General features: G+C 47.3%; 1 protein-coding gene across 1 annotated transcript in view; it reads left to right on the top strand.

Moving 5' to 3' along the window:
* LOC131267472 (protein sickie) overlaps nucleotides 1–27,562 on the top strand; it is a 191,452-nt gene that overhangs the window by 113,798 nt on the left and 50,092 nt on the right. Inside the window, exons 9-14 of the mRNA XM_058270359.1 lie at nucleotides 6,071–6,639; nucleotides 6,715–6,859; nucleotides 7,136–7,483; nucleotides 7,904–7,930; nucleotides 10,122–10,363; nucleotides 10,440–10,591. Coding sequence (XP_058126342.1) covers nucleotides 6,071–6,639; nucleotides 6,715–6,859; nucleotides 7,136–7,483; nucleotides 7,904–7,930; nucleotides 10,122–10,363; nucleotides 10,440–10,591 — 1,483 coding nt within the window. The remainder of the gene's footprint in view (nucleotides 1–6,070; nucleotides 6,640–6,714; nucleotides 6,860–7,135; nucleotides 7,484–7,903; nucleotides 7,931–10,121; nucleotides 10,364–10,439; nucleotides 10,592–27,562) is intronic.

The following is a 27,562-nucleotide window of genomic DNA, read 5'->3' as shown; positions in this document are numbered from 1 at the left end:
GCCTGGTCGTATTTTAATTGCATCCACTGCAACCCAACTCCGGCTCGGTTCTTTTTTTTGTCATTTGGTTTGGCAAGGACTACAAATTCACACGTTCATCCAACTGCTTCACCGAAAACGTGCCACCGGAAGTTCTGTGTGCCTTGCGAGTCCTTGACGTCCCTCGGAAGTCGGCCACGAGGACGAGGGTGGTGTCGGTGTGGGGTAAATTACGCTATGTAAATAAAATTGGTGTATATTTTACTCGTCTCGCTGTCGGGGTCGGGTCGGTGGAGAAAATTCAGGTGAACCCGGTCTGTCTGGAAAATGGAACCATGCTAGCGGAAGTAAATTTATTTAAATTCTAACAAAATAAAAACACCACACTGCTACCACACCGGGATTGACTTGGGCTTGGGAAAAGTGCCGTTTAAAATAAATTCGTTCCAAATGACGGGTTTGGTTGGGAATATAAACCACGCCACGCTTGCCGGCAAAGTTACGTAATATTTAAAGCCATCCTTGCCTTTCCTTAGAACGCTGCCAAGATTCACTGGCTTTGAATAATTTTATGCAGCATGCCAACGTTCCCGGAAGATATATAGTTTTTACAGCGTTGTAATAAAATTCCCCACGGGCTCGGAGCGAGTTCATTCGTTCGTAAATTTAAATCGGTTTCTACAACGTTTTGACTTTACTTTGATGGATGCGCTACGGATCGGAAGCATTGGCGCGTGGAAAATGGGACCAATTGCAAGTATTCCGAATGTTTGCACTTCCACGCTTGATTGGATACATTGTAGGATCCTGGGAGGAAGTTTCAGGAATCTATTCAACTGCTCGGTTGAAAATGGCAGCGTTGGCACGTTTAGCACTTTGGAGTGAGCTTTTGCAGATTGTTCTACATGCCAGAATTTTCCTCACTCACAATTCATCGCCCTGCGGTGGATTGGGAATTCCGTCTGACTCGTAAAACCACACACACCCACACACACCCTCACGCGTCCGGTTGTAAAATTATCGCACACAATCCCCTTAATCCTTCCGCTTTCACTTCCGGTACATCAATTTCCCACCCAGTGTATCAATTCCCCAAGCCGAAATTATGCGCTCAGCTTAAAACAACTACAGCCGCTTCGTTTATCTTCGTGGGCCCCGATATCGGGGGGCCGTCCCGGTCAATATCTTTCCGACCACATCCCATCGGAATCCACCCCCGATAATTTCCCAGCCACAAGACTAAAGCTGTTCCTGCACGGTTGGCCTACTTCCGGCGAGTCCCTCGGCCTTTTTTAAGGATTTTATGGGCCCATGATTTGGGGTAGTCACGTCGAGGCAATCCTTTCGGTTTTTATCCTATTTTCCCGTATTCACTTGTGTGCGACTAGGATCGTAAAGCCTTGCCAAGAGGGAGGAAAGTACGTGTGCAATTTTGTGGGATCTTTTAATTTCTTCACTTCACCCTATTTATAACGATAGGCTTCGGTTGTTATTTAACTTGTTCAAACGTTATCTACTTTTTTAAAGTGAAACGAATAAAGGTGTTCCATTGGGACGGGACAAGAAAGGTTACATTAAAACACAACAAGCTCCCACATGACTGCTTGTCGACCGATTAATTATGGTAAGCATTATTGCCAAACGGAAAAGGATTCCAACTACGTTCCACAATTGTGTCGGTGGAAAACCCCTCGTCCCAAGAAATCTGTCCTCCGGACGAATGTGTGTTCACATTCCAGCGTGTTGCATTCGCCTTCCGTAACACAACGTGCACTTATGATTTATGAAACGCGTGAACGGATTATTGAATTATCCGGACCCGAGTCCTGCACAGCCTCCTGCGGTTTCGGCCGGCGTTTGCGGTGGCTTTATTATCCTGCGCCCTCGACGGCATCCCCCGAGCCGTATGATTTATGACGCTGGTATGTCGCGCTCGGTGTCGTCGTTAATTGGATTTAATCCCCGCCATTCTTTCACCCCAACTTTCCCTCGGTGCTCATGTTGTGACAAACACATCGAGATGTCCTTTTTTTTTGTGCAATCGAGCGGGTGAAATATGTCCAAAATAGGAGAAGGATAATTTTCATCGCGTGCATTTCATTTGCAAAGCGCACCCAGTTATCAGCGAAATGATACGTCGGGTTTCACACCACCGCCTCGTTGCACCGGGCATGAGTGAGAACCATCGAAAAGTGTATCGATTAAATGCTCGCACCCGTCGGATGTTCCCTTTCAGGACGGGATCAAAATATCATAATGCTATAAAATCGATCAGCTCTTCCATTTGCCTTCCCGGTGAGGCCATAAAAGACAAACCTGAGGGAGAGAGTATATTCGCCGCTACCGATGTGGCCTTGTTTGAGTAAAAAGGGTCGTTAAAATCGATTCGGGTAGCTTATGTTTTTTGTTTGCCTCCCCCTCCCTCCTTCCCAGGATCCAATATTGAAACAGGAGATACTTTAACTTTAGTATCTCCCAACAAATCGATGGCCGATGGCAAAAAGCCGGAACCTACGTCCCTTTCACCACACAACATCCATTAAAGTCGACAAACGACGCTTGCAAAACTCTACCACGAACAACGACAACGAGACTACCACCGGGATTTGGGAACATTTTCAACGAACGAGATATTCGTATTAACGACCACGTAAGGGATGATGGGCGATGTCTATAATAAAACCAGAAATAAACGCTCGTAACAGCGAGCAGGATTTCACTCTACATAAACAAAATGAAAAAATGGTGCGGGTGTTGTATTTAATCCAGAAAAACTCTCACCAAACGATTGGCAATCAAATTAAATTCCTGGATTCGTTATTGGATTGTTCCGTTCCTTGTTCTGCTCTTTTTTGAGTGTAAATTGAACACTCGTCGTGGTTATTAAAATTAGTTATTCTCAAACATTCTTTCTACTTTTAATCATTTTACATCACACAATGTCGTGTACCAACTTTTAGCGAACACGAAAACATTCTGTGAGAAGCAGACGAGCTGAAGTACTTTTCACTTGTAAACCACTTCAACTGGCCAGCATCGGTTGGGACGTTTGCCCTTGGCTAGCTTTGTCCGAGTGTGGCATGATGATGGTAAAATAAATTGGTCGAATCAGAGAGCACTCTCTGCGCTTCGTGTCTTCGCATTCGTTTCGACAGAAAAAGTAACAGAAGTAGGGAAAAGAAACACGCCAATGCCAAATGCCAAGCGAAAATTGAAAGAGTGCGGAAAGCATGTTCTAGGAAATGGCAATACTTGTAACACTCGGAAAATCTTCGGCCCACTTTGGAAGCATTTTTCAGCGGCCACACTTTCGATGCACTTCCCGAATGGTCGGGCCAGACTTCTGATGCACTTTGCCGAGTGACCTGCTCCGTGAGTGGTTGATGCACTCGAGTGTCCTCAAGAGCGCAGGATTCTTACTCCGGCTCCTCGGTCTCGCTCCAGATTCGAGTTGGGAAAGAAAAGAAATTCGAAGAAGCATTTCTTCTCGATGAGAGCAATCGGGGTTGGGAAGCCCAGAGCACGTAATCTAAATTATTTCCAACCTAATTGGAACCAATTCCATTTGAGACTGACAATTCCATTGAGGTTTTGTGCGCGAAGAAATTGCATGGGGGATGGAGAAGGAGGGGCTCTCTTTCGGGATTCGAAGAAGTCGATTGCGATAAGAAACAAGCCGGGGGGAAAGCCTCTAGAGCGGCGTCTCCGCCCGGTACTTCAGTAAGACCGACCGCTCCATGCGCAACCATGCGTCTCCATTAATTTCAATTAAGACGTCGTCCGGTGGCGATGAATGCCGACGGACTCGAATGAGTCGCCTGTCACGCGGATGACTAATTAAAAGAATTGTTTACGGAGAGCGCCTTGGGCAGCCGAAACGACCCGAATGCAAACCAGTTGCCCCAATGTTTACTTATCGCGTAACTAGGCGATTTAATCCTTCCACAAACAGCTGCCCTCGACGACGTCGTTTGTCTGGTCGATTCTGTTCGTTTGCTACTAGCTGCCTTCTTTAGGTCGCCAACTACGGGGGAAGGAAGCCAGTGAAAAGTAAGCCAGTCTGATGCCTCGGTCTGAAGGCCGTAGGAGGCGCATGAAGGATTATCCGCATTAATAAATTCACCTTAACTCTTTCGAGGCTTAAGGCAACCCGGCCATCATCGTTCACGCTGAGCCATAAACACAAGTTCAGGAACTGTTTTCTACTAACCACTTTCATTTCCTTCCTGGCCAACTTCCATGCACTTACCTACGACCAGCAAGAAGCAGTTTTTCCGACGATATCTGGTCGACGATATTTCAAGGAAGGAAAATCGTACATTAAAATCTGCGATTGTGCGCATATCAGCATTACAATGTAAATCAATTTCAAACAAGAAAACTTTCCCGAGTTTGGCTCTACCAACTCTGGACACGACACGAGCCACAGTCAGGACTCAGCTGTGTGTGTGTTTGTACGCAAATCCTCGCCGTGTACCTCCCGGCAATGTATGCAAATAACATACATGACATTCTTGGAATCCTTTAAATTACGGGCATCACTTGCGTGTGATCCCAGCTGCAAGCGATACGCCTTTCGCCGCTTCCGTGTTTACAAATGTAAATAGCGCTGATTAATATTCTGTCACATTCAGATTCTCATTCCGCGAACGCGTCCCGACGAGTGTGCGTTCGCTTGTTCCTCGTCGTCAATCGGCATCGGATTACAAAATGCCAGTAATAATAGCAGACTGTCGCGCTTCTTTTTTTTTAAATATTCATCGCAAAACGCCAGGCTGTCCTTTTTTATCGATCGAGCCGACGGTTGAAAGGATGGCGTGATGTTGGGAGCTCCATGGCTTCTCTCTCATTACGATTCTGTTTGGGATGTTTAAATTATTTTCAAGCCTCATTGTCGCCTCGCGGAGTTTTTGATGTTTTTTTGTGCTGGCTTATGGTTGGGAAAAATAAACTTTCCATTTTACATCCTTTCATCCGCGATACGATCTGCGATGTGTAACGACCTGTCTCGAGCCGGGAAAATGACAGCGAATGTACATTTTTGTCCAAATCGCGATACTTCTTCTCCCGCAGTTCGTAGCGATGTGCAACAGACTGCCTACATTTAGGCGCACACTTCCTTCCACCGACGATTTCGTTTCGATCAAGCGCACTTCGTCGCACAAACCGAGCCCGGCAAAGAGGCTCATAAAACGGAACGATTTTCCTTCGCCGTTCGGCCGTTCGGTAGTCCAGTTTTCCAAAAGCAACTGACGACGGTCTACATTTTCTCACTTTTGTTTAAACCACCCCGAAAGCCCATTAAATATGAAGCTAAACGAGCCGTGGTGTTGGGCCGGCCGGGAAAAAGGGTTTATCGACATCGGGCTAACATCGCACACAACACAATCCCGGCACAAAAGTTTTCCCATCGGTGCCAGTTTTCCCGAGTTCGCAAGGAACGTGGCGGTCCTTGTCCGGTGGGAAAATTAAATTAAGCTTTATCGGGAAAACATCCCGCCACTCACTCGTGGGAGCTCCAGCTTCGAGCTTGGTGGAGGCCTGGGGGTGAGTGTTGCAACAACTTTGAAATGGATGACATAAATTTGCCACCAGCCGCAACCCCTTTCCCACCCTTTCCCGCTCCATGCCCGACGCGAAGTGATGCGAATCGCGAATGGCGTTCTTTGGAGGGCATCGTTTATCAAAATGAAACTTCTCATAAATTGTACAACCCCAGAACCCGGAGGGCAGCGAACCTCGGGTTGCCACACGTCAATAGAACTCTCAGGTCTCGGGTTCCGTGATAAACTACGGCCTACGACGGTTGTTGGACACACCAAACAGAAACAGGCCTCCACACTTTAGGGCATGCAAAATTGTCCTCGTTCCGTGCAAACACCAAGTTGCATATGCAAGCGAAAGGTTCACCGAGGACGTATCAGTACCAGTTCATTGCTGGGTGTTTAATTATTTCACAAGGATAATTCACTTTCTGCAGATATCGTTTATAACGGTCCCTAGTCTTGCCAAGTGCAATGAAGCGTGTGTGTTTGTGTATGCAACAAACGATACGATTTTCACTCTCTTCCTTTCTCGCTCTCGTTCGCAGATGTCGTAGCAGCCGAGGCGATCATCTGGACAGTGTGGGAACGAACCCACCTGCAATGGAGCACTCACATGTGAACGGCAAAAGCAGCAGCAGCAGCAGCAGCGCTCGTCACAGCAGCGGAAGCTCGGTCGGCCCGAACGGACGTGAATACTGGGGCAAGCTTCCGGACCCGGCGTCATCGGGCGGCCATGGTAGCAGCAGCAACGGTGGCACCAACAGCCAGCACAGCTCGCAACCACCGAGTCCTACCGTGTCGCGCAAGGATAAGGCCGGCTCCAGCCCGAGCCAGTCCCGGCGCAGCACACCCTCGTCCAAGGGAGCCTCCGGTCGGGCCAAATCGGGTGGAGTCCCGCAGAGCTTCGGCTACATCAAGCGAACCAACGGTGGCTCCACCATGCCGGGAGTGGATCCGCACCAACAGCAACAGCAACAGCTTCAGCAGCAGCAACAACAGCAAGGACAGAATCTGCTCACCGGTGGCCGAACGGCCCACGTCTCGGCCGTCCCGCGCTCGAGCAAGCTAAAGGTTTCCGGTGGTACGCAGACAACCACGGCCGACTTCCAAGCCAGTAAGTCATGTCAACACGGTAGCCACGGTAGCAACCTCCGGTATACTCATTCACACCCTGTTTTTACCATTTTAGAAGTGCAGCAGCATCCGCAGTATCGAAGCTTCTCGCTGACGGGACCCGGAGCGGCGCAGCTCAGCCAGTCGGTGAAAGAAAGGTTTGGCTCCGGAACGCACAGTTTGCCTAAGCCCGGTTTAGATATGCATGTCTTCCAACATAGGTTTGTGTTTCCAATGCGTTGGATTGACCACTCACACGATTAAGTTTCCCCCGTTGAGGACGAGACACTAACCTGCATCCATCACTCTAACGCTCTAACACCTTTGTTTCTTTTCTGCATCTCCTACATCGCGCCGGGTTGGAACATCTTGCTCTCTTTTCTCTATATATCTCTCTCTCGATGTGGTGATTTTTGAATTCTCCTTTCCTACGATGCTAACGACTCAAATAAAACATCCTCCAACGCCCTTCATCGAACCTATTCCCCGCGCGACAGAATGTCCAATCGCGCCTCTGCCAAGCTCACCGATGGCAGCCTCTCGGACACGCAAACGTACGCCGAGGTGAAGCCCGACTACGGCTCGTACGCCATGTGGCTGAAGCACTCGAACACGGCCAGCAGTCGCCTGTCGGAGGGTGACACGCTGGACGCCATCTCGATGGGCAGCTCGCCGGCGGCCGCCGTCGCCGCCGTGACCGGGTCACCCGGATCCGTCACCCGACCGCACAAGCTGCTCCACCATCAGCGTGGGGAAACGCAACAGCCCCACCACCACCATCACCATCACTCCAACACCACCACGGCCACCAACAGTCCGCGTCTCAATCGAAGCAATAGCATCAGGTAATTATGCATCCGAGGTGATGTGTGGCGGCCCTGTGTGTGCGTGTGTGTCTTCGTCCGGTCGATGTTGTATGTTGGGGTTCGGGAAGCTGCCGGCCAACCCGACCATACTTGCTGCTCCAACGGCACCAAGTGCTAGATGTGTAATTGTTGCCGTAGCTTTTGGTGTAGTGTGCTTCTTTCTGTAGGATCTTATTTTTATCGCGTCACGTCATGTTCTAATCATTTCACGACAAATTTCGAATTTCACGTCATTACCTTTCTTCGGTTCAAGCACCAACTTTCATCTCCATCCTTCGCTGTAGCCGTTTTTTCTTTTCTTTGCGCTTAATGTTGTCCCAGGCACGTTCAAATGTGTACGTTTCGATGACTCTCTTTTTACTCACCACTCTTCTCGTTCCTTCACGCACCTCGGAATAGCTATCTGAAAGAACGGACCTATCCCAGGTAGATAATGTTATTAACCTACAGCAGCTCAGAAACATTCCTCAAACACCAACAACCTTCCATGCAAGTTTGGAGGAAAAAGTTGATTGCTTCTAGAAATCGATAATTCGCATCGCCCCATATAAGTTCGCCTTGCCAAAAAAAAGCAAATTTATATACCTTCCCTGCAACCGGAACGTGGTTCACCTCCGTGCCTCGAATATTTTCGCTTAGCGTGCTCATTGCTGGCATTCTCCTGGTTGCGTATAATCATGCCTTTTCCTATACACCACCCCCGTCTGCTTCTCAGCCCCCAGTGCATTTTCTCGCTTTTCCTTTTGCCGAAGTCGATTGACAGCTGTCATTAACCGAGGGTCTCTCTTCTGATGATCAGAGTTCCGTCGATGGCATTCCCTTGGTATTTTACTTCCAAATACCTAAACACACGCGGAGGTTTGGATGTCCTTCGTCGCTCGGCATAAGGATATTTTCTGACGTGCTATCAATCGAGCATGAATTATGTAGCATAAGCACAGAAGGTCGGATGACACACATAGGAGCTGGTGGGAAATTGCGTGCACCACGTGACAGAATGGATCCTTGACCGTTCCGGAAAAACGATAATGTAACATTCAATCGTAATAAAAAAGAAACACGACTATAGAAACAGCATATCCTTCCTGCCTAAGAGCTGACGTTGGATGGATCGTCCCTGATGCTGACCAGTTCGCAATAAACTGCAACGAGAGATAAGATTAAAAAGTTTTTAATTAAATTTGCTCCGCTTTATACCATCTTAAGCCATACTGTTCCGCATCGGTTGGTGAGGGCTTAAAAAAGTTTTGCCATTGTTGAGGAACCGATAGGCTTTGCGTCCATCCATTGTAAAAAAGAGTTTAAGCGAGCGCTTTAATCAAACTCTTTTACTGGCCATGAGGATGAAAAATTGTGCTGAGTGAAGTATTTTTGACACAATAACTTTATCGTTGGACGTTGGTCAAGTTCATTTGAATTTATTAATGTATCTTTGCACTAAAAAAGCTAAAGGCACCGGGTCGGACTACCTTTTTGGGGAGTATCTCATTAAAAAAAGGTTTTCATCCTCCGAAAAGGACACCTCCGAACGCGGAGTGACATTTGGTTCGTTTGCATATTGACCGCTTCGCAGCCACCCGATGCCAGGGAACGTTGCTAATGTCGCGTCAGTTTAATATTTATTCGCCCATTTCAGGCGCATATTTACGTATCGCATGCGAGAGGCGCATAAGCATAACCACTCCGGCGTCTTAGGTGGACAACTTTGGTCTACCGTGGATTTCAACGTCGTGCCGTCGTGCTTTGCATTTTGCGTCGGCTGCATCATAAACGCTGACGAGATGTTTGTCACATGCAGTTGACAGAAAACCCACAACGGAGAACTACTGGCCACAACCCAAGGTTCGCCCCGGTGTCTCAGTGTACCAGAATATGTTCCAGTCGTGGCCACGATCTGCCAGACTCCCAGCGTTGCTCAGCCTCAGAGTTCGGCCGCTTTTGACCATTTATAGACTTTGAGCACTGCGTATCTCCCGACCACCGGCCATCATCACTGATCCTTCCCACCGAACGTCTTCTATCTCTTCTATCTTGGAACTTCCGAGCATGGACTTTGCAAATGGAGAAATCTCACTCACGCTGCCAATGCAAGACGGGCTCGAAATCTGAATAACTGTGTTCGCGATTTAAATATTTATTCGCATGCTCTCGGCATAGTTTGCTCTCTCCCCTTGCTCCCGATCACTTCAACCCCCCCCGCCCGTTCTCACTTTTGGAATGCATCCATTGCGCGTCCAAACTCCACACGAAAGCACTTTGTGAGTTACATTTTCGAAATCGAAACCTTACGGTGGTGCATGTTTGCATGCGTCTACATGCATTCTACATAAAATCATTCCTGCCGTTTTCATGCTCCACCACCCCTGTTTTCTTCATCACACTAACAACAACCCCACCTTTTCTGGACATTAGAGGGAGTTTTCACCGGGTATCCATACACACCAAAAACCAACGTTGCGTCTCAAAAACCCTTTCTAGCAGTAGTACTACAGATCATATCTACCCTGAACCTTGTAATGTAGTGATTTCCGGTGTGTGCCTGCCTGTTGTCGTGGATCGCTTGCTAACGTTTTGCTCATTTTTGGTATCGCTCCCCGCTTTGGTGTTCGTGGCCCAGATCGACCAAGTCGGAGAAAATGTACCCATCGATGCTGAGCCGCGGTCCAGATGTGGAAATCGAACCGTACTACTGTCTCCCGGTTGGGACGGTTGTCCACCCCGGCAATGGGATGGTTCCGTGGAGTCAACCGACTTCTCCGACGCCACCGGCCCGCGGTTTCGCAGGACTTCTGTCGCCCACGCACACGAACGCGGGCAACGCCGGTGGTCGCCTTACGTACCCGAAGAAGAACGATGAAGGTATGTGACACCTGGGAAGCAACGTTGGTTGGCAACAGGGAGGGTAATTCTTTGCCTTTTTCGCTTCCACAAACAGTGCATGGTAGTCAAGCGTCGCTGCTGTCGGGAGGATCGTCCCTGTACGGTTCCACCGAGGAACGGCAGGCCGGCGAAGTGCGTCGCCTGAAACGAGAACTTATAGATGCCCGGGACCAGGTCATGAGTCTTTCCAGCCAGCTGTCAACAAACGTGAGTATCTTTTAATACTTTTCAGTGCGCTTTTCCCCCTGCCAAAACTTTATTTCACACGTCCTCGCATATTTCCTTGCCGAAAGCACGAAAATTGACCTAGTTGAAAAGTTTTAAAACACTTCCTAAAAGCATGTGAAAGCAGCACAGCACGCTTTCCCGGAATGCCAACGAAAATATGGCAGTATTCTTCGTTTAGTGTCACTTGTCCGGAAATGTGTTTTATGTTGGACTTCCAGCGCAGCGACATAATTCCTAATGAGTTGCAACGAAACGGGAACGGTCTCATAATTATCCTGCCTGTTTCATTCTGGAGTCATCCTGAAGCTATGATGCTGTTCAAAAGGCTCCGTGAGACATTTCGCCGTGCTTTAGCTGGAAACGATCCTGTATCCGGGAGCAGGGAAAAACAAACGATGAAAAATGACCTCGAGTAAAATCTAGGAAAAGGCAGGCAGGGAAAAACAAACAGTGGGTGAAAATAAATTTTAATTTTCTTTTCCCTTTAGCAGCACTTTTCCACTCGGTTGCCCTTTCGCTAATCGAGGGCAGGGTTTTTTTCCTTCTTTTTTATTCCCGCTCGCGAAAAATGGCTATACCCAAAAACACAATTTTCCACCTTAACGAAGATTTATGGTTGAAAGTCTACCGACATGCGAACAGGCAATTCGTACGCGGTTTCTTGCTTCGACTCTTGGTTTTTTTCTTGCCGTTGGCAAAAACTTCTTGACTTTCTGAGACTTTTCCATTTGTTTGGCTCGATCGATTTTTCCCATTTTCCACTCAAAATCAGGTGTAGGTAGACCAAGCCATTTGTTATGTCGTGCAGACCTTTAAAAGTTAATCCTTTTAGAGTTGACAAACCGTCGGCTTTAGTTTTGAAAGCATTCCAGCAGCATACACTTGTTGTTGTTGTGGGTAGGGCTCAAATATGACCCTTGCCCCAATGGTCTATGACTTCCCCCTTCCCCATTCCGATAGGCTTTTCAAATGCAATTGAACGCGTTCACTGTTCTGCGCTATCGTTTGATGTCGGCAACGGGAAGGCACAAGGGTGCGCCCACCGGCGGTCAATGATGACGATTGATTGATTGGTTTCGGCCGGGGCCGACTAACGTAGGCCCGACCGGATGGGTCAATTTCCATCAACTATCGTTAACGCCGCCCAACGCCCTTCTTCTCGACGACCTTCCGTCTGTCTCTCGCTTTAAGTAGCTGTAACAAATGAATTCGACCTACTTGCACTTCCCCCTAATGATGCTGGCTTTCAGAATGTATTAGTATCTTGTTGTGCTTCTCAGAAGACATTTCTTAAATCCTCTCTCTTCTATACCAATTTCAACACGTGATAAAGATGACAATCTTCCATGTACCTCTCAATAACAACCAGCATTCACCTTCCGACATTCAATCGGGCCAGAACCAGTTTTCCACGACGTTTAAGCTTTTCCGTGAATGGAACCCATTTCTCTGCGGCACGCTGGCATGTTGTGTGTTGAAAAATTTATGAACAATCGATCGCCGTTAACTTTACCCATCGCGATTCCGTTTGATTCGGGTTTTGCGGGTTGCGTACTTTTTCTTTAACGATAAGAAGAACCGAATGCATGCTGCAAAGTTATGTAAACCGCAAGCATCGAAGACGAACAACGTATAACGGAAATGAAAGATAGCTTGCACTCGAGAGGGTCACAGCTTTTCTTGAGATATTCCATTTTTCTCTTGTGGTTTCAGTATAACACATACTCACAGGTTTTATCCTCCCATCGCTTCTCAATGTTTGACATCATTCTTGATTGCTTTGCATTTTTTTCAAATATCCATGCCTTTAAATAACCTATGAAGAGCGAGGTAAATTGAGAAAATAACCTAGTCAAACTAAGATAAGATACCTTATAAGCAATATTAATTACCGGAAATTGAAAAAAGAGCAAACTTACGGTGTGGTTTTTATTCATTCGCGAATGGAAAATGGAGTTGACGATGAGACTGTCATAAGAGGCAGGAGCAAGGAAGAAAATGGCATCAGCTCCGAACAAACCCACCCCAATTGTTGCCCCAGCTTAAGGCCACCAAGACCTCGGACAAAGCAGCACACAAAAAGAGTGTGTCTGGTGCAAGATGAGAGCACACTCTCCACCGGGGCCATAGTGTCGTTAATTGCGAAATGAAATTGCACTTAAATTACGTCGAAATTAACAATATCTTTATTTTATGGCGGGCGGCGAGCATCCTTGTGCCATGAGTGCATCAGACGAATGCAGTTAAAGTAACATGGAAGCATAAAGCATACGCCAGGCAAAAATTAAAGTTGAATCGAGGTCTCAGAGTACTTTACAATCCCATGACAGTTTTAGTATTTTTTTCAACTTTGTTGGGAAGATAAAATTGCGTTGGAAAATGAATTATGGGACGCACCAAATTAAGATTGCTTTAAGATTTTTTTTAATTTTGTTGTTCACAAACACAACTTTTCTATCAGGATCAGATTGGATTCGATAATATGTTGACCACCACCGTGCCCTCATCGATCCTTCTTTTGTGTTGTTTCGATTCGACAGGGAAATATAAATGAGTTTCACACCGAAATTGGGTGGCACAAACCAGTTTATTTGGCATCACACATTCTCAGTGGACGGAGGAGCATAAAAACCGGACACATCCCTCAAAAAACCGCAAACGCACGCAAGAGGAATGTCACATAAATCGTTGCATGCCCCGTCGGTCCCGATCCTTGACCAAATATTTCGTCCCCTGCGCTGTTGTTTTATTTATCCCACTCCATCCCATTTCGAGTACTTTTCTGCTTCATTTCCTCGTGATTGCATCGTTTCTCTCCCTTTTTTTGCATGAAACGATGTACAGAGTTTGTTGCTGCACTCCGTAATGATCGACCGACGGCCGTAAAAACCATCACATTGACCTTGCGCAAGCCAAGCGTGCGGTGAGATGCAGGTGCCTTGGCCGATGGCACCCATATGCAACATATGCGGCAAAGCAATTAGCGTTGTTTTTATCGGGGTGCATTTTATTTTTGGCCCCAACCGGGTGCACCGGCAATGCAAATGCTCTGTCGCCGTGTCGGTTTTACGTTCGGAAGGGGACAAGGATCGCTTGATGGATGGTTTCAACGCTAGGCAGTCAGTGACAAACTGTCCTTTGGGAGCCTTATATGTTTTTCTGCATTGGGAGCAGGTGAAATGTTCCTCCATTAAAGCAGAACTGTAAGAAAGAGGGAATGCTTGCATAAGTTCACGGAAGCATAACGGGAAATATTTACCAATAAAGATTAATATTTCCTCGTGTATTTGAATATCAAAGTCCTTCAAACACGCCTCTTCGCTGAAACAGGCGTTGTTTGACGTTTGATCTCATAACGTACAACCTTTCAAATGAACACCGCCTCGATCGTAATTTAATCAACGTCTAGCTGTCCGCCCGGTCTAAAAATAGCCTCGCGAAACTATTGGAAGCAACAGATTGAAATCCTTGGCGGATGCAATTGTATCTCAAACTGCTCCACCAAACCGAGAGTAAGGTCCCATGTAGCGAAATCCATAATTTTTGCAACAGTCGGCGGCCGCACAAATAAATAACCATCGGCTCAGAGAAAAAGCCCCCCGACCAAGACAGATCGCAATGCCAAAATGCAAGTAGAATTGGTATCGAATCGTGATCGTGAATCGTAATGAATATTGATTGAGACTGGCTCCAACCAAGAGAGACCCTGGGTGCTTTAAGTTTCATTTGAAATTTCAATCAATTCCGACCGGAGTTTGGCGGTGCCTCAAATTGGTTCGCGACCTACGGGCGGCAAATATTTTCTCGTCAATCTCAAGGCCTTTCCAGCGAAGGCTGGAAGGCGGTCGGAACACATTGCGAGCGTTTTGTGGGCAAGGTTGCCGAGGGAGGAGATAGGAACACGCGGTGTGTCATACTTAGTGTCAAAATAATACACCGACGAGTCCACCATCACGTCAACGTTAGCATTACCAGCGATGACGGTGCAACATTGAGCTTAGCGCGAGATCAGAAAAGGAATAAAAATTCCATCACTTGCCACGCTCCTGCTGATTATGTTACGATCGGAGGCCACCGAAGCAAACCGTCTATCCCGGCGCAAATGCAGCAATGTAGCAGCACTTTCCACCCCGTGTTTTTCACCAGTTGGAAAGCCATACCGAGGGAGATAAAAGTTTTACTACCAAACAGTAAACGAACACACGAGTGCCAGATACACGATCGATCGAGATAGATTGCGGTGAGAGCCAAACCGATGATGATTGCCAACAACATTGTAACAGACAACATGCATGCGTCCCTTGGCTCACAACATCCTTCACCAGATCACGCGGCCCAGCATCGATTCTTTTAAGTGCCGATGTTTGTGATTTCTTTCCAACTGGAGTTTTGCTCAATCTTATCGATAAGAGTATTATGATTAATTTATTCAACAACTGTCAATGAACTGCACGCAGCCGTTGGTAGTGTTGTGCGCTTTGATCTCATTCCGATGAGCATCGTTTCACAGCGGTGCTCTTGATCGATGAACATTACGTTGCTTGAAGGTTAGGTCATGATGCAAGAAATATGATGATTGATGCACATGCTGATTGTCAGTCATTCGTAATTTTCTTTTTTGAATCAAATCGAAATTTCAATATCAAATCATTTTTTTACAAAGTTGTAATTCAAATTAGCCAATCTTGTTGCGTATGTTTAAAATGAAATTCAAAACAAAAACCATACAAAATTCGAAAGTGAAAATGAACAGCTCCATACGATCAGTTATAAATAACATGTTTGAAACAGCGTTGAAACCAGTGAGTCAACAGTGTTGAATTGAACCAAAATTATGGAGAATGATATCACTATCCACTTCATTTGAATATCGCTTGACGGAAGTTTCGCTGTAAAGTTATGAAATGAAATCACTTCCATCCATTCGCCTAGTAGGGTTTCCATTTCTCGAGTGGCTTTCCTTCTCCTTCTCTCAGGTAGGTCTTGCTTTTGCCCTGAATTTCTTCAAGCATCTAATTTAGTGCTCCCGATACCGCCGTTCGAATCTATTTGTGGTTTTGTCGGTTGCAGAATTCACCACTCGCGCCAGACAATCTCCCAAAAATGGACGGATGGCTTTCCACTTTTCTTGCTGCGTAATCCTTCGCCCAATGAGATAATATTGCCCTTTTGCCTCCCGTTTACCGCGTGGTGATAAAATATGGGAAACATTTGTGTGGCCCAACGGTAGCCGGCGCATCAAATTGTCGTAAATTTTCCGGAGCTCATCGCCCGCGCGGTCGGATTGGAAATGTTATTTCACCTTGTGACTGTTAAAAATGCCCGGGATTGGAAAGGGTTTTTACATAATCCGTTTGGACTAAGATTTTTGTTTGTGGCCGACGCTACGGCGCTTTCGTTCTCCGCGGAGATAATGAGTCCGGGGTCTGGTCATAGAAGATTTCCCCTTCTTCAATTGATTCGTCCACCTTCATGTCTGTTGAAAAAAGATTTCGAGTGGCGAGGAACAGTACAAATATGAGCTGCAACCTTCCCTTGGCCGGCTTTGGGGAGGCCGTTTTAAAATGCGGTTCGCACCGGCGAGGTCTTGCGCATCTGAAAAATAGGTTGCATAGGCTGCAGCGTTTCGCATAATGCACCTTTTCCCGTCCCCCTTTCAGTGGGCGGGGGGGGGGGGGGGACTGCAACAAAAAATGCAGCCCGAAGCAGCCTCCCTCCTCGCGATAAGTTCGTGCGGACAGCGCTATCCGGCCATAAATGTCATTGATCGATTCGAATCATACAACGGCGGCATGCGCATATTTTTCGCACACACACACAGACACATTCATCGGGTCTAGTGTCTAGCGATGGTCATTCAACAGCCACTTCTCGGCCAGCATTAGACATAAGCACACCGCGATGCCCATAAACGGTCAGCACAAGTTGTGTGACATTCTTTTGTCGAAGTGCATTGTCGATGACTGGTTCTCTCCACCGGCCATCCATCCTCTCTCCTTTTCTACGCACGTACACACACACGCACACCCAAAGCCTCCCTTGATCAAATGCAGCTGCAACGAACTGCATCGTTTCCACCTGCACCCGTCCCCAGGCAAAAAGAAAAACGTGTCTTCCGAAAAGTTCCGTTCGAACGTTTTTTCCTTCATCCTCCGTGCCAAAGTTATCATCAGCCTGCGCCCGGTGACACTGATAGTGTCACTCTAACGGATCGCCTGGATCCCCGCCGCCAGAGTGTATGTTTCAGTGTCGGAAAAACCATCCACGTCTCCCGACAAGGACATATTCGAAACACGGAAACCCGCCGGACTTCGGACTGCTATCAATGGTTTATGTTATGTGGATGAAAAATGGAACACGGAAGATGAGAGATGGAACGTGATGGCGAAGAGGAGTTGGGAAGATTCAATTCTCAACTGCTGGACTCCTCGTGTGTTTCGAGGGAATCGAGGACACCGCCTTGGCCGTAATGGCATCAAAAGATGTCGATGGTGATACTCAAGCTGGTTACGTGATTTTATCGCAGCTCAAGCAATGTTTTGAATCGATGGACGAATCAGTTTCGCCAAAGAACGACTTGGGTTTTGTGATTAAAGAACTGGCTTGTTTTTCAAACATTATTCAATCCATTTTCTGACACACACCTTACCTGTTGTCCCAGATGTTTCGCGAAAAAGTTTCCACCCCAACAGATGGTGTCTCAAGTCGTCAAAAGTCCCTGCCATTGGATTCGATGATAGAATTAGCAATGCAAACAATTCGTTCGAGTGCTAATCGAACTATTGCTTCACTCGGGCCAGGCTTCGAAATTGACTCTCCAAGCACGCTGGGTGGTGGGTTGGCAAATATTTTGCACCCTTGTCCGGGCATTATAATGTTATGCCACCACCCCCTGCTCCCACACCGGGCCAATTGACACTCCCGTTCGTTGAGGTTCGGGCTTTTCGGTAAATATTTTTCAAACTCACCCGTTTCGTTTCGCTTCACAAACAGTTCAATTAGCACAAAAACGCGAGCGCGATTTGAGGTTTCCATTATAGTTCCGAGCGGTCTCGAGCCAGCCGGTGGACCGCCATCTGGATCGGCGTTGATTTATGGCAAACCACCACAGCGAGTCACCTTGCCCGAAGGAGTGTGGAATGCAATGGTCAGAGATTTTCGTTGATTTGGTCTCCGTGTTTTTTTCCCGCCGTCGGATCGAGTTCGGATCGTGTTCTGGCAAAACCGCACTCGGTGTGGTGCGTTTCCCAATGCATACCAGCGGTGCTTTATGGCTCGTCGGGGGAAAAACCTGTACGAGATACAGCGATTCTGTTCAGGAGAACTGCCCGCCCCAGTCGACCTACTTTCCGGAAGCGACGGTTGGCCATCAAGTGAGGCAGCGGGGGGAGGATGGGGTGTGGACGGGATTATCACAAACGTTTGCCACGCGGAGGCGGGTAAGGGTTTTAAGGGGCCCTAACGTTCACCCTACGCAATTGATTGCGGCAGTATTTTTCACCACACTCTCGCTTATGTTCACATATGTTTGCACAGCGCAACATATGCTGGTACCCTCTCGGGCAGCTCCCCAAGGCGAAGGCACAGGGTAATGATAAATGCGCCACACAATCGTCTTTCGCTGAAGCATCCTCGCGGTTGATCACGTACGAATGAGATTGCAACTCTTGATCGTAATAATCGGGCTTAAATGGTGCTGCCTCAAAACAGTGAGCACATTTTCCCCCCGATTCCCTGAGTCGATGGCACCGAGTCGATGGACGCTTTCCGGTGATGGTGATGGGGACCCCAAACTAACTAGGGAAGCGTCAATTAAACACATTACCTGACTGTAACCGTCCGCAACGTTCGAGGTGCACTTTCACGTCACGCCTGATCGCGACCTTCGCTCAAGACTTTCCCTCCATTTTTTGTCTTATCGAAGACACCCCGCGAGGGGAGGTGTATGTGCAGTTTCTAAAGATAATCGTCGGATGTTGACGATTTGCTGCCTCCACCTTCGAAGGCAGTTCGACACCAACGACGCCAAAGAAGCCTTCCACCTTTCGATAACGGAAAGTTCAGGTCCTGATAGAGGACGTAGACACACGCGGTTCCTTAAAACTAAAAAGGCGGCCTTTTACGTGCTCCGAGCTCAACGATGAGGTAGACGAGCTTTCAATCGATAATCTCGATTGGGATATGATTGCCTGTTGCTGTTGATGTTGAAGAGCCGTGGGAACTCCGGCGATAGGTGAAGTGAAGTGTCTGGCAGTCAGACAGATAACCCATGTTCCCGAGTATTGAACAGTTTTGATGTGCCCATTGTGATAAATAGCTTTTGGAACCGTGCCAAAACATCCGTGATAATAGTTGTATCCTCGCGAACATCGCCAGATGAGCAGTCGTGTCACTTTGGACTGATATAGCCGACACAGTGTTACACAAGCCTGCCTCCTCTTAGCACTTTCACACTTTCATTTCTCTCCTTAGGCCCGGCTAGAATTTGGCAGACGAGGGGTACTTACTCCAAACAACTCGAATAGTATTGCCAAGGGGCGATGGATTGACAACTCGCGTTCGGTTACACACATGAGCCTCCTCCTATTTTCACTTCCTTTCCTTTTCCTGCAGAGGCTTCTAATGTGACAAATGAGTGGAAAATTGATGTGGCAGTCTAGCGGATGGCGTCACTAGTTCCTGTTTCGCAAAGGAGATGTCACAGAAGGGTTGATCTATTTTCAGGTTCTCGCCCAAGCTGTTGCAAAAATACGAAATAGGGGCAGCTGAATATTTTATCTCAAAAGCTACCGTTTCTACCGTTAAGAAGCTGCTTCAGAACCATTTTTCACACTTGATCCAAAAGGTGGAAGATCATTGAACCACTTCGATTCTTATTTCTGAAACCTCTTGAACCTTCTTTGAATGCCTAGAGTACCTTGAAAGTTTCCTAAAAGTTCACGGTTGTCTCACGAAGCGCAAAAGGTCTTGCACCGGCTCCAAGATCTGATCTGATCTCGGCTCGTGTCGTCACGCTCTGCGAAGAAGCCTACAGATGTCTATCGTCACCGAGCCAGATTCGTATCATTCATTCTGTGCTATCGTCGGCATGACGCTGTTAAACCTCCGATTAGGCGGAATGGATTTTCCATTAACTCTACCCCCCGCCCGTGTTCGGATTGGGGTGGCACATTTTATCGGTCCATCATTACTGTTTATTAGCATCCGCTGGCGGCCTACTCTCCGGTACTCCCGATAAATCCGTTCCGATGGGTACCGCACACAACTCTCCGCGCACACAACAATTGCATCCCCCGGCCTGCTGTGAGATTGCATTTCATTGCAATGCCAGTGGGTGGGATGCCGATGCGTTCACTCTTCACAGTGATTGCTTTTGCAGACTTTTATTTCCTCCATCGTTCCGAAACGAGCTGTGTGCAGTCGAACCATGGTTGTCATTGTTGGTGGCTGTAGCTCTGGCGTTGGGTGTGGCGTGATGCGTGTAAATGCGAGAAGAAGCTTTGTTTTGCCCATCATTTCCCCGGGGGAGCACTCCGAGCGGGGAAATGCCTGTAAGTCGAACGCCTAAGCTGATTCCCATTCTCTAAACTGACCTAGATCTATTTCTTTCCCTCCCCGTGGGATTCATTACAATGTAAACAACAGAAGCACGTGCTACTTGGATCATGAACAGAGTTGCGATTATTTCATGGGAAATCTGATTGCTTACTCGATACAATTGGAAGTTGTGTATCCACAACCTTCATGATGATTTGATTAAAAAAAATACTCCAAGAACTGTTCCTTTTTAAAAATCTTTTTGTGAAACAAGTTCTTTCCACTTCTTTTGCTAGAACTCTAAATGATCCACTCTATGAAGCCAACCCGAGAGAGAAAGATCTTTCTGACATGATCTTATGCACGAAAACGATTGCGCACCCCCGTTGGTACATCGGACACCCCGGTGACCCTGAGCAGTGATGTTCCCCAGCGGGATGCACCTGTTTCTCAATGTAATATGATACCATCTAGCACGCCACCAAATGAAGACGTGTACGACACGCCGGGACTTACCGTACGCGATGCAATCTCTTCTTTCTAATTCCAACGCGGGAAACGTTTTAAAAAAATATATAATCCCCTTTTTGAAAAGCGCAAGTATGACTAGAAATTGGCGGTTTTCGAGTACATCTCCCTTGCGGTTGGAAGTTGAATGAAATCTCAAAAGATTTCAGCACGATGGGAGTCTCATACCACGTACGTACGTAGCCGATGGTGTGAAATGTCGGTTGAAAAGAAAGAGTAACCCCCCGTCGGGATGGCATATGAAATGCTAATTTTGGCACACATTGCCACAGATGACAAATACCACAAGCTGCACCACTCGCCGAGGGTGGCAAGATGAGGTGGGCTTACTCATACGCGAATTCCTTTCGTTCCCCCTCGAGATCGACTCTATGGGATATCCCGATGAGTTGGAGTTGAAATGTTAGTTAACTTTAAAACCCATACCTAGCGGAATCGTTCGTGCTGAACCTGGTAGCAAATCGCCTGTTTGAAGTTCAAATTGCAACCAAAACGACAGCCTCAAGATTGATGAAGTACGTTTGGACCCTTCGATGTAGGTAGAGAGACACTGGCGATTCATGATATCTCGCGATGAGGTCATGGATTGCGATCTTCGGTCACACGTGGCCTGCGGGCAAACAATCGATCAATCTTCGACGGCGCAGGAGGCTGCGATCAAATCGAGCACAGTCGGCGATCTCCCGCGCAGCCCGTCAGGGGTGAAGAGGTCGATAATGGGCCTCCTAATGGCGGTGGAAAATCTCTCTCACGACCACACGATACCGACCAGCGACCTCGGGCCCTTCAGTTGGTTCACATTAATTATTCATCACCTCTCCGTAGGTGCAAATGTAATGCAATCCAATGTGCGCTCGGTAATTGCATCGGTGACCGTGGTGTAGCTTGAAAAAGGAACTTGGAGGTCAAACTAAGGCAGCCTTCACGAGTAGGCCAGGGGAAAAATCTCACACGAAAGGGGAGAATCGATCTTTTATCTTAACTGGAAAAATGGTTTTAAATTATCATTGAAATGGTTTAATGAAAGGTTCTTCAAAAGAGCGCAGGTGTAACCTTAAGTCTTTCCCGGTACAAGATCACAACTCCTTTGACACAAGAAGCCAAAGCAAAAACGCGTAACATGGTGACAAATGTATGGAGGAACATCACTAGTCAATGTTGTGAGATTATGATATGAAGGAGACATGCCGTGCTATAACAAAAGTACTCAAACAAGGACCAGCTGAAGCATGCCACGCAACGGAGGAAGGGAAAAGAACCAATGTAGACAATTTTCATACGATGTCATCTTCACACCCCCTCCCTTCCTAGCCCTTCGGGCGAGAAAATAACGAATTTCGTCGTAGCGTCGCGCGAAACGTGCCGCGAGGAACGAACGGAGTGTGACTTTGTCGCGTGGTTAACGTCTTGTAACCAACCGTGACTTACAAGTCTTGTTCTTGAAAATTTGTCGAGGAGAAGAAGGAGTTGCTTGTAGTTGTAGTACGCCCCGGGAAAAGAAAGGCACGACTCTCCATCGCTACGCTTGTCGAAACAGTGCGCGAGCGAAAGGTGGAAAATAAAAACAGCATGCATATTTCATGACCAGCTCGCGGAAAATTTGCCACGTACTTCGGGCAACACCTTCTCTAACCCGCACACTGTTACCTTTTCCACAGCACTTCAGTTCCGTGACTTTTTCTCGATGAAGAATGAAGAGTGGGGGGGAAACAAGGAAAATTGTTAACGAAAACAGATTATTCACCTCGCGGTGCATAATAATCCGCACGACTTCGACGCGCGGACTTCCCGACGGAACACAAATGTCAGTGCCTGGGAGATTCTGAACCCTGAACGACCTGTGGTCAACGAAATGGAAAGCCTACGGTCACGATTCCGAACTTCTGGTGCTGCGGACAAAATATGCGTACACTGTCCAGGGAAGGGACAGTTGTGTGAAGACGCCGGCCATCGATCACCTTGGTCGTGCTTGGTAGAGTCTTTGGAGAGTCGACTACCGGAAGACCAACCGCCCGGTGAAAGGTGGAAAAAGGGGTGGCCGATCGAACCAATTTGCATTCAATCCAACCGTTCGGCTCGTTCTGTGCCGAAGTCACGCTTTGGTACCGCAAATTAGGAGGTTACGGTGAAGGTCGGAAGCTGTGTTGAAGAATGCTTCATCTTTTGAAGGTAACTATACCTATACCAATTTGTTTACATTATCTGTCGGCTTCCTATCTAGCTTTCCTTCTGGAAATAACGGATTTTCTTGTGAATTTCTCCTTCAGCAAGAGGAATTTCATCCAACTGCATTTAGTATCCCTGAGGCTATGTTGACAACAATTGCTCGTTTTCGTCCCGCAATTTCTGACGATCATTTTGGGTAAATAAAATGATCCTCGCCTGAGGTTAAAACGCAATTTTGGGGCAATATTGCTTGCGCATGCTTTTTATTGCACCTCCGCGCACCTTTTTCGGACGAAACTCTCGCCGCGATGAAAAGCGCCTGTTCCGTTCCTCCCCAAATATGGCGCGTATCGCAATATTGACCGAACGGGGGAAAATGATGGTGTAAATAACTATAAATTGAGCACAATTACGGAGCGCGCAGATCCTTGAACCGGACAAAAGAGAAACCATCACATTACTCGAGTGACAGACAGAATGTGGCGATCAGTCGAATGGTTTAACGGCGCCAACTATTTAAAAACAGTGCGCTGGTATGGTAACAGAGCATAACAAACATCGGTAAGCACGTTTGGTCGGTTTGTAAGTTCCGTAAAATCTCGCCGTGACGGTAAATGTTTGGGTAAATAAACCCGATTTAACAAAGAAATCTTTTCTCAACAAGAAAACTCTTTATGCCAATATGCGAAATACACGCGGTTCCGTGTTTGTATCTACCTCAGAAGTGCCCGTTCAAAAGTCCATTGCATAACGATCGTGCAAACTGACACACAAATATGCGGCAGCGTTATGACTGGCAAGATTTCGATCGGATCTTGCTGCCGATCGGTTCCCTCCTAATTCTGTTTCAATTTCATCGAATTATCACTCCTCGCGGCGCGATCGCCTCCCGTTCGCCTTAAAAATTCCAGCCCCACCCAAGAAAGAGAGACCCCCCTCAAAGATTATCGACAAAAGACAAATCCCGTCCAGCAACTTCTCAAGGTCGTGTTCCGTCCAAAAATCCAGTCAAACAACTCCGTTGAACCCCAAAGGCGAGAGGCCCGAAGAGAAAGAAAACCGTTGACACTTCTGTTTTGCGTTTGCTTCTCGATCGATTCGGGCGGATGATGATGGATGGATTTTTCCCCCACTGTACGCCAAACGTTGACAACTCGGTCAAATGTGATGGTGGTCGCCATTTTCGGGATGGAGGGCGAGTAATTTTCGGGGTTTTTTTTTGGCAACACTTGTCGGCAATTTTTTTTTCAATCGCGCAACCTCACGCGGTCACAACAAATCTCGCACCTTGCGGAGGAAACACATCCAGATGTGTTGCCGGGTGTGTCACTTTCTCGACAACCCGCTGTCGTGTTCCTTCAACGGGCGAGGGTTCAAACCACCTCGGAGACGGAGTTGATCTAAAGTCGATCATTTCGATACCGAACCTCCCGATAAGTGGTTCCGTAAACGTCCTTCGGATTCGTCCGGTGTCGTCAACATCGTTAGCACGCCGTCGGATATCTTTGTGTGTGTGCGCGCGATAGGGGTTTGGTATCGAATTAACAACCCCTCGCATGGGCCTTCACCCTAGTGTGTGAAACCAGTGGGTAAGCTTTCGATAATAAATTAAGTCCATTAATGGCACGATCATTGGCGACGATTGCGTGCCGCGAAGCCACGATCAAGGGGCGAACAATCTCACCGCCTCGGGGGGTTGGTTGGACTGAGAGGACGGTAGAAAGTTTGGTTGATGAATGAAAATTAGAAGAAAAAACACCAATCCCACCATTATCTAATTAAACGTACGTAAATGTAATCTAACAGATTTTTTTCTCTCTTCTTTCCATCTCTCTTTCTAGGTGAGTATTTGCACTGATTACTTGCTAAACGTACCGCTTGTCACGAACGAAACACTCGAGAAGGGGGTGAGTCCATTGGGAAAGGGGACACGTAATTTGAGGTACGTATCAGTGTCCCCCTTATCGAGAGAAATTTTCATTGATAGTAAAAGGCCTTTTCACCGTAAACATGAGTATTCGATACGCATGAAATCTGAACGTTTATGCTGTTTCTTAGTGTCGATTTAGAGCACATCATAAATTATCTAAACCACTAGCATCGTTCAATTAGTCGTGCTATCAATCTCAAGTGATCATTTAATGAGAACTGCTGGTGATTAAAATTCAAAACTGATTTGATTTTCCGCACCCCAAATCAGAAACCGTTCCGCGAAGGTCCGATAAAAATTTCCCCCGTTTGGAGTGGTTGTTTTCTCAAACCGATATCATTTTCCACCCAAAACATTATTACACACTCCGTCGGCCTACAAATGGTGCGTTTTATGCATGCGCCCTCCCGCCAATGTAGCGAGGCATAGAAATAAGCATAACAATCCGCCAGCATATCTCAACTCAGTGTAGGGTCGTTCTGGTGGTGTGGTCCTGGTGGTGATGAAAAAGGGAAATTCGTGTCGTGTGTCACGGGGGCATACACGGTGGACCGAAACCCGCAGCCATCGTTGTTGTGCTGCAGCAGCGAACGGTGCTTCTGTTCCCGCTTGCTGGTGAACGTCGGGAAATCGCGGAACCCCTCGCCCCGTCCCGGAGGGCGGAAATATGCTGAGACACAAACTATCTCAATCCGGAGTAGCGAACGGCGTCGTAGCCCAGTTGTGTGGAGTATGTTGCGGCTTGCTACATCACGGGTGCCCCGCATCGATGGTGGCGGAAAATGAGGCCTGCAATGATGATGAAGGGGTGTGCGGGTAAACATAAAACATAGCTCCACAATTGCATTGCCGCTCACGTACGCGAACTCCGCACTCGGCGCAGTAGGCGAAGGCGCTGCCGCGATCTTTCACTGATAGCGGATCCCGAACACCACACCACACCAGCCCCGGCATTAGATTGATGTAGTGTGAGTGCGACATGTTCAGCGGCCTGGTCTTAGAACGGGGAGCGGGGCCTGAACCAAGGAGGGTGGTTTGTGGGGAGAAGAGCTATCTTGCCTTCCGTTGCCACCAAGAAAGATAGACAGCGAAAAAGAAAGAACAAATGAATATGGACAAGATACGGACAAAGATCTGTCCTATCTACACTGCGGGGAATAAGTATAGGGCCACATAGTAGCCACGTTTTTAAAGAAAATAAGGATTATTTGCTAAAACGATGTAACTGAAACGACAATTGTCACTTTATCAACAAGGATAACATGTGAAATTTACGTGGAAATCTATTCGAATTAAAAGTAGTGTAGCGAGAATCATTTTTAATAGTAAGATACAATGTTTACTTCAAACTTACTTGATAAATTATGAAAAACAGTTCGTTAAAGAATAGTTTTGTTTTTCCTTCTCGGACTGTGTCCTAACGGCGCTCCAGTACGCCTCCATCTTTCCCCGACCCCCCTCTTTTCACAACCCAACAACGGGAACATCAGCGCACATGTGCTGGAAAGGAAAGAAAAGCGCCAAGAAAAAGCCTTTAATAGTTTTGGTCGTTCCTTCGCTCGTGTTGCCTTTGGATACCCTTTCCTTTTGGATGTCGAACGCGCTTGGCGTTACTCTGGCTCGCCTTTTGCCACGTTCTTTTACGTTTACTGCTGCCTCTTCTCGCACGCTGGAGCACGAGCCCCACATCACTTTTGATGTGGAAAATGTGCGGAAAATCAATTTCTCCTCCTGCAACGGGGTTTGATTTTCTCGCCGTTCGAGCGAGATGGGGATTGGGATTAATAATTTTTCATCTCGCAAATTGGAAGCTTTTCCAGCCGTCTAATCGAATCGCCGGGGAGGGTTTTATGGACCAGAGGGTCGTAAACGTACACTCCCAGCACCGTGATTGGGACGGATTGCTTGTCGAAGGAGGAATTTTCGTCGACCTTTCCAAGAGTGTCCTCTTTTCCTTCCTCTCCCGCACAGATCTGCCTAATGGGTAAATTGGTTCTAATTTGCAAACCGTTCATGGTGCAGTTCCGTTCTTTGACTCGTGCATTATAACCCGATTTTCCCGACGTTGGGTGCAACAAAAGTGCAGTTTTGCACCCTCGCAAAAGTCGTTGACATTCGTGCTTCAACACCCACTTTTTCCACCCATTTCCAGGACAACAATCCCGTCCCGTTGCTCGTTTCCTGTATTTCCACACCGGGGAAAAACGAACCAAGCACGCCAGGTTTTGCATGGAAACGAACGACGTACTCGATGGTGTTGCATAAATTCGGCTACAACTTTGGGGTGAGACCGTATTGCAACTTTTAAAACACGATTTCCTCCCACCCAACGCGACGCTGCAGCGACGGGAAAACCCCCTCGCCGGTAGTTTAGGGTTTTTCCTGAAGTGAGTAAAGAATGGCTTTTAATTTTCTTCCTCCCTGCCATGCACGGCAGTAGTAGTTTTCCACAATGGAACGGGATACGGAACCGGGGGCGAGCTTTTTCCGTGTCTGGTGTCTGTGACCCGTCTAGTCGGCGCAGTGCTGTGGAAAGCTTTTTCCCGTTTTGCCCCGCGTCAGACAATTCTCCTGGGTACGGCCAGACGGTGGTTCTCGACCACGTTTTGGACAATGAGAACGTCTGCTCGGTCCGCACGGCGCAAGGCAGTGGGAAAATGGCTATATCTGTCTCTCGGCATAAGACACAAGGGTTGAAAGCCGAACCCTTCGAAGGAGGAGGACAAAGGTAAACACGATTCTTCTTCTACTCACGCAAGCCAGCAGCAGAAGCGAGCTTGTCGAGTATG

The sequence above is a fragment of the Anopheles coustani genome, chromosome 2 (assembly GCF_943734705.1).
Source record: "Anopheles coustani chromosome 2, idAnoCousDA_361_x.2, whole genome shotgun sequence".
NCBI lineage: Eukaryota > Metazoa > Arthropoda > Insecta > Diptera > Culicidae > Anopheles > Anopheles coustani.
The sequence above is the reverse complement of the archived record's forward strand: the minus strand, read 5'-3'. Positions and strand labels throughout refer to the sequence as shown.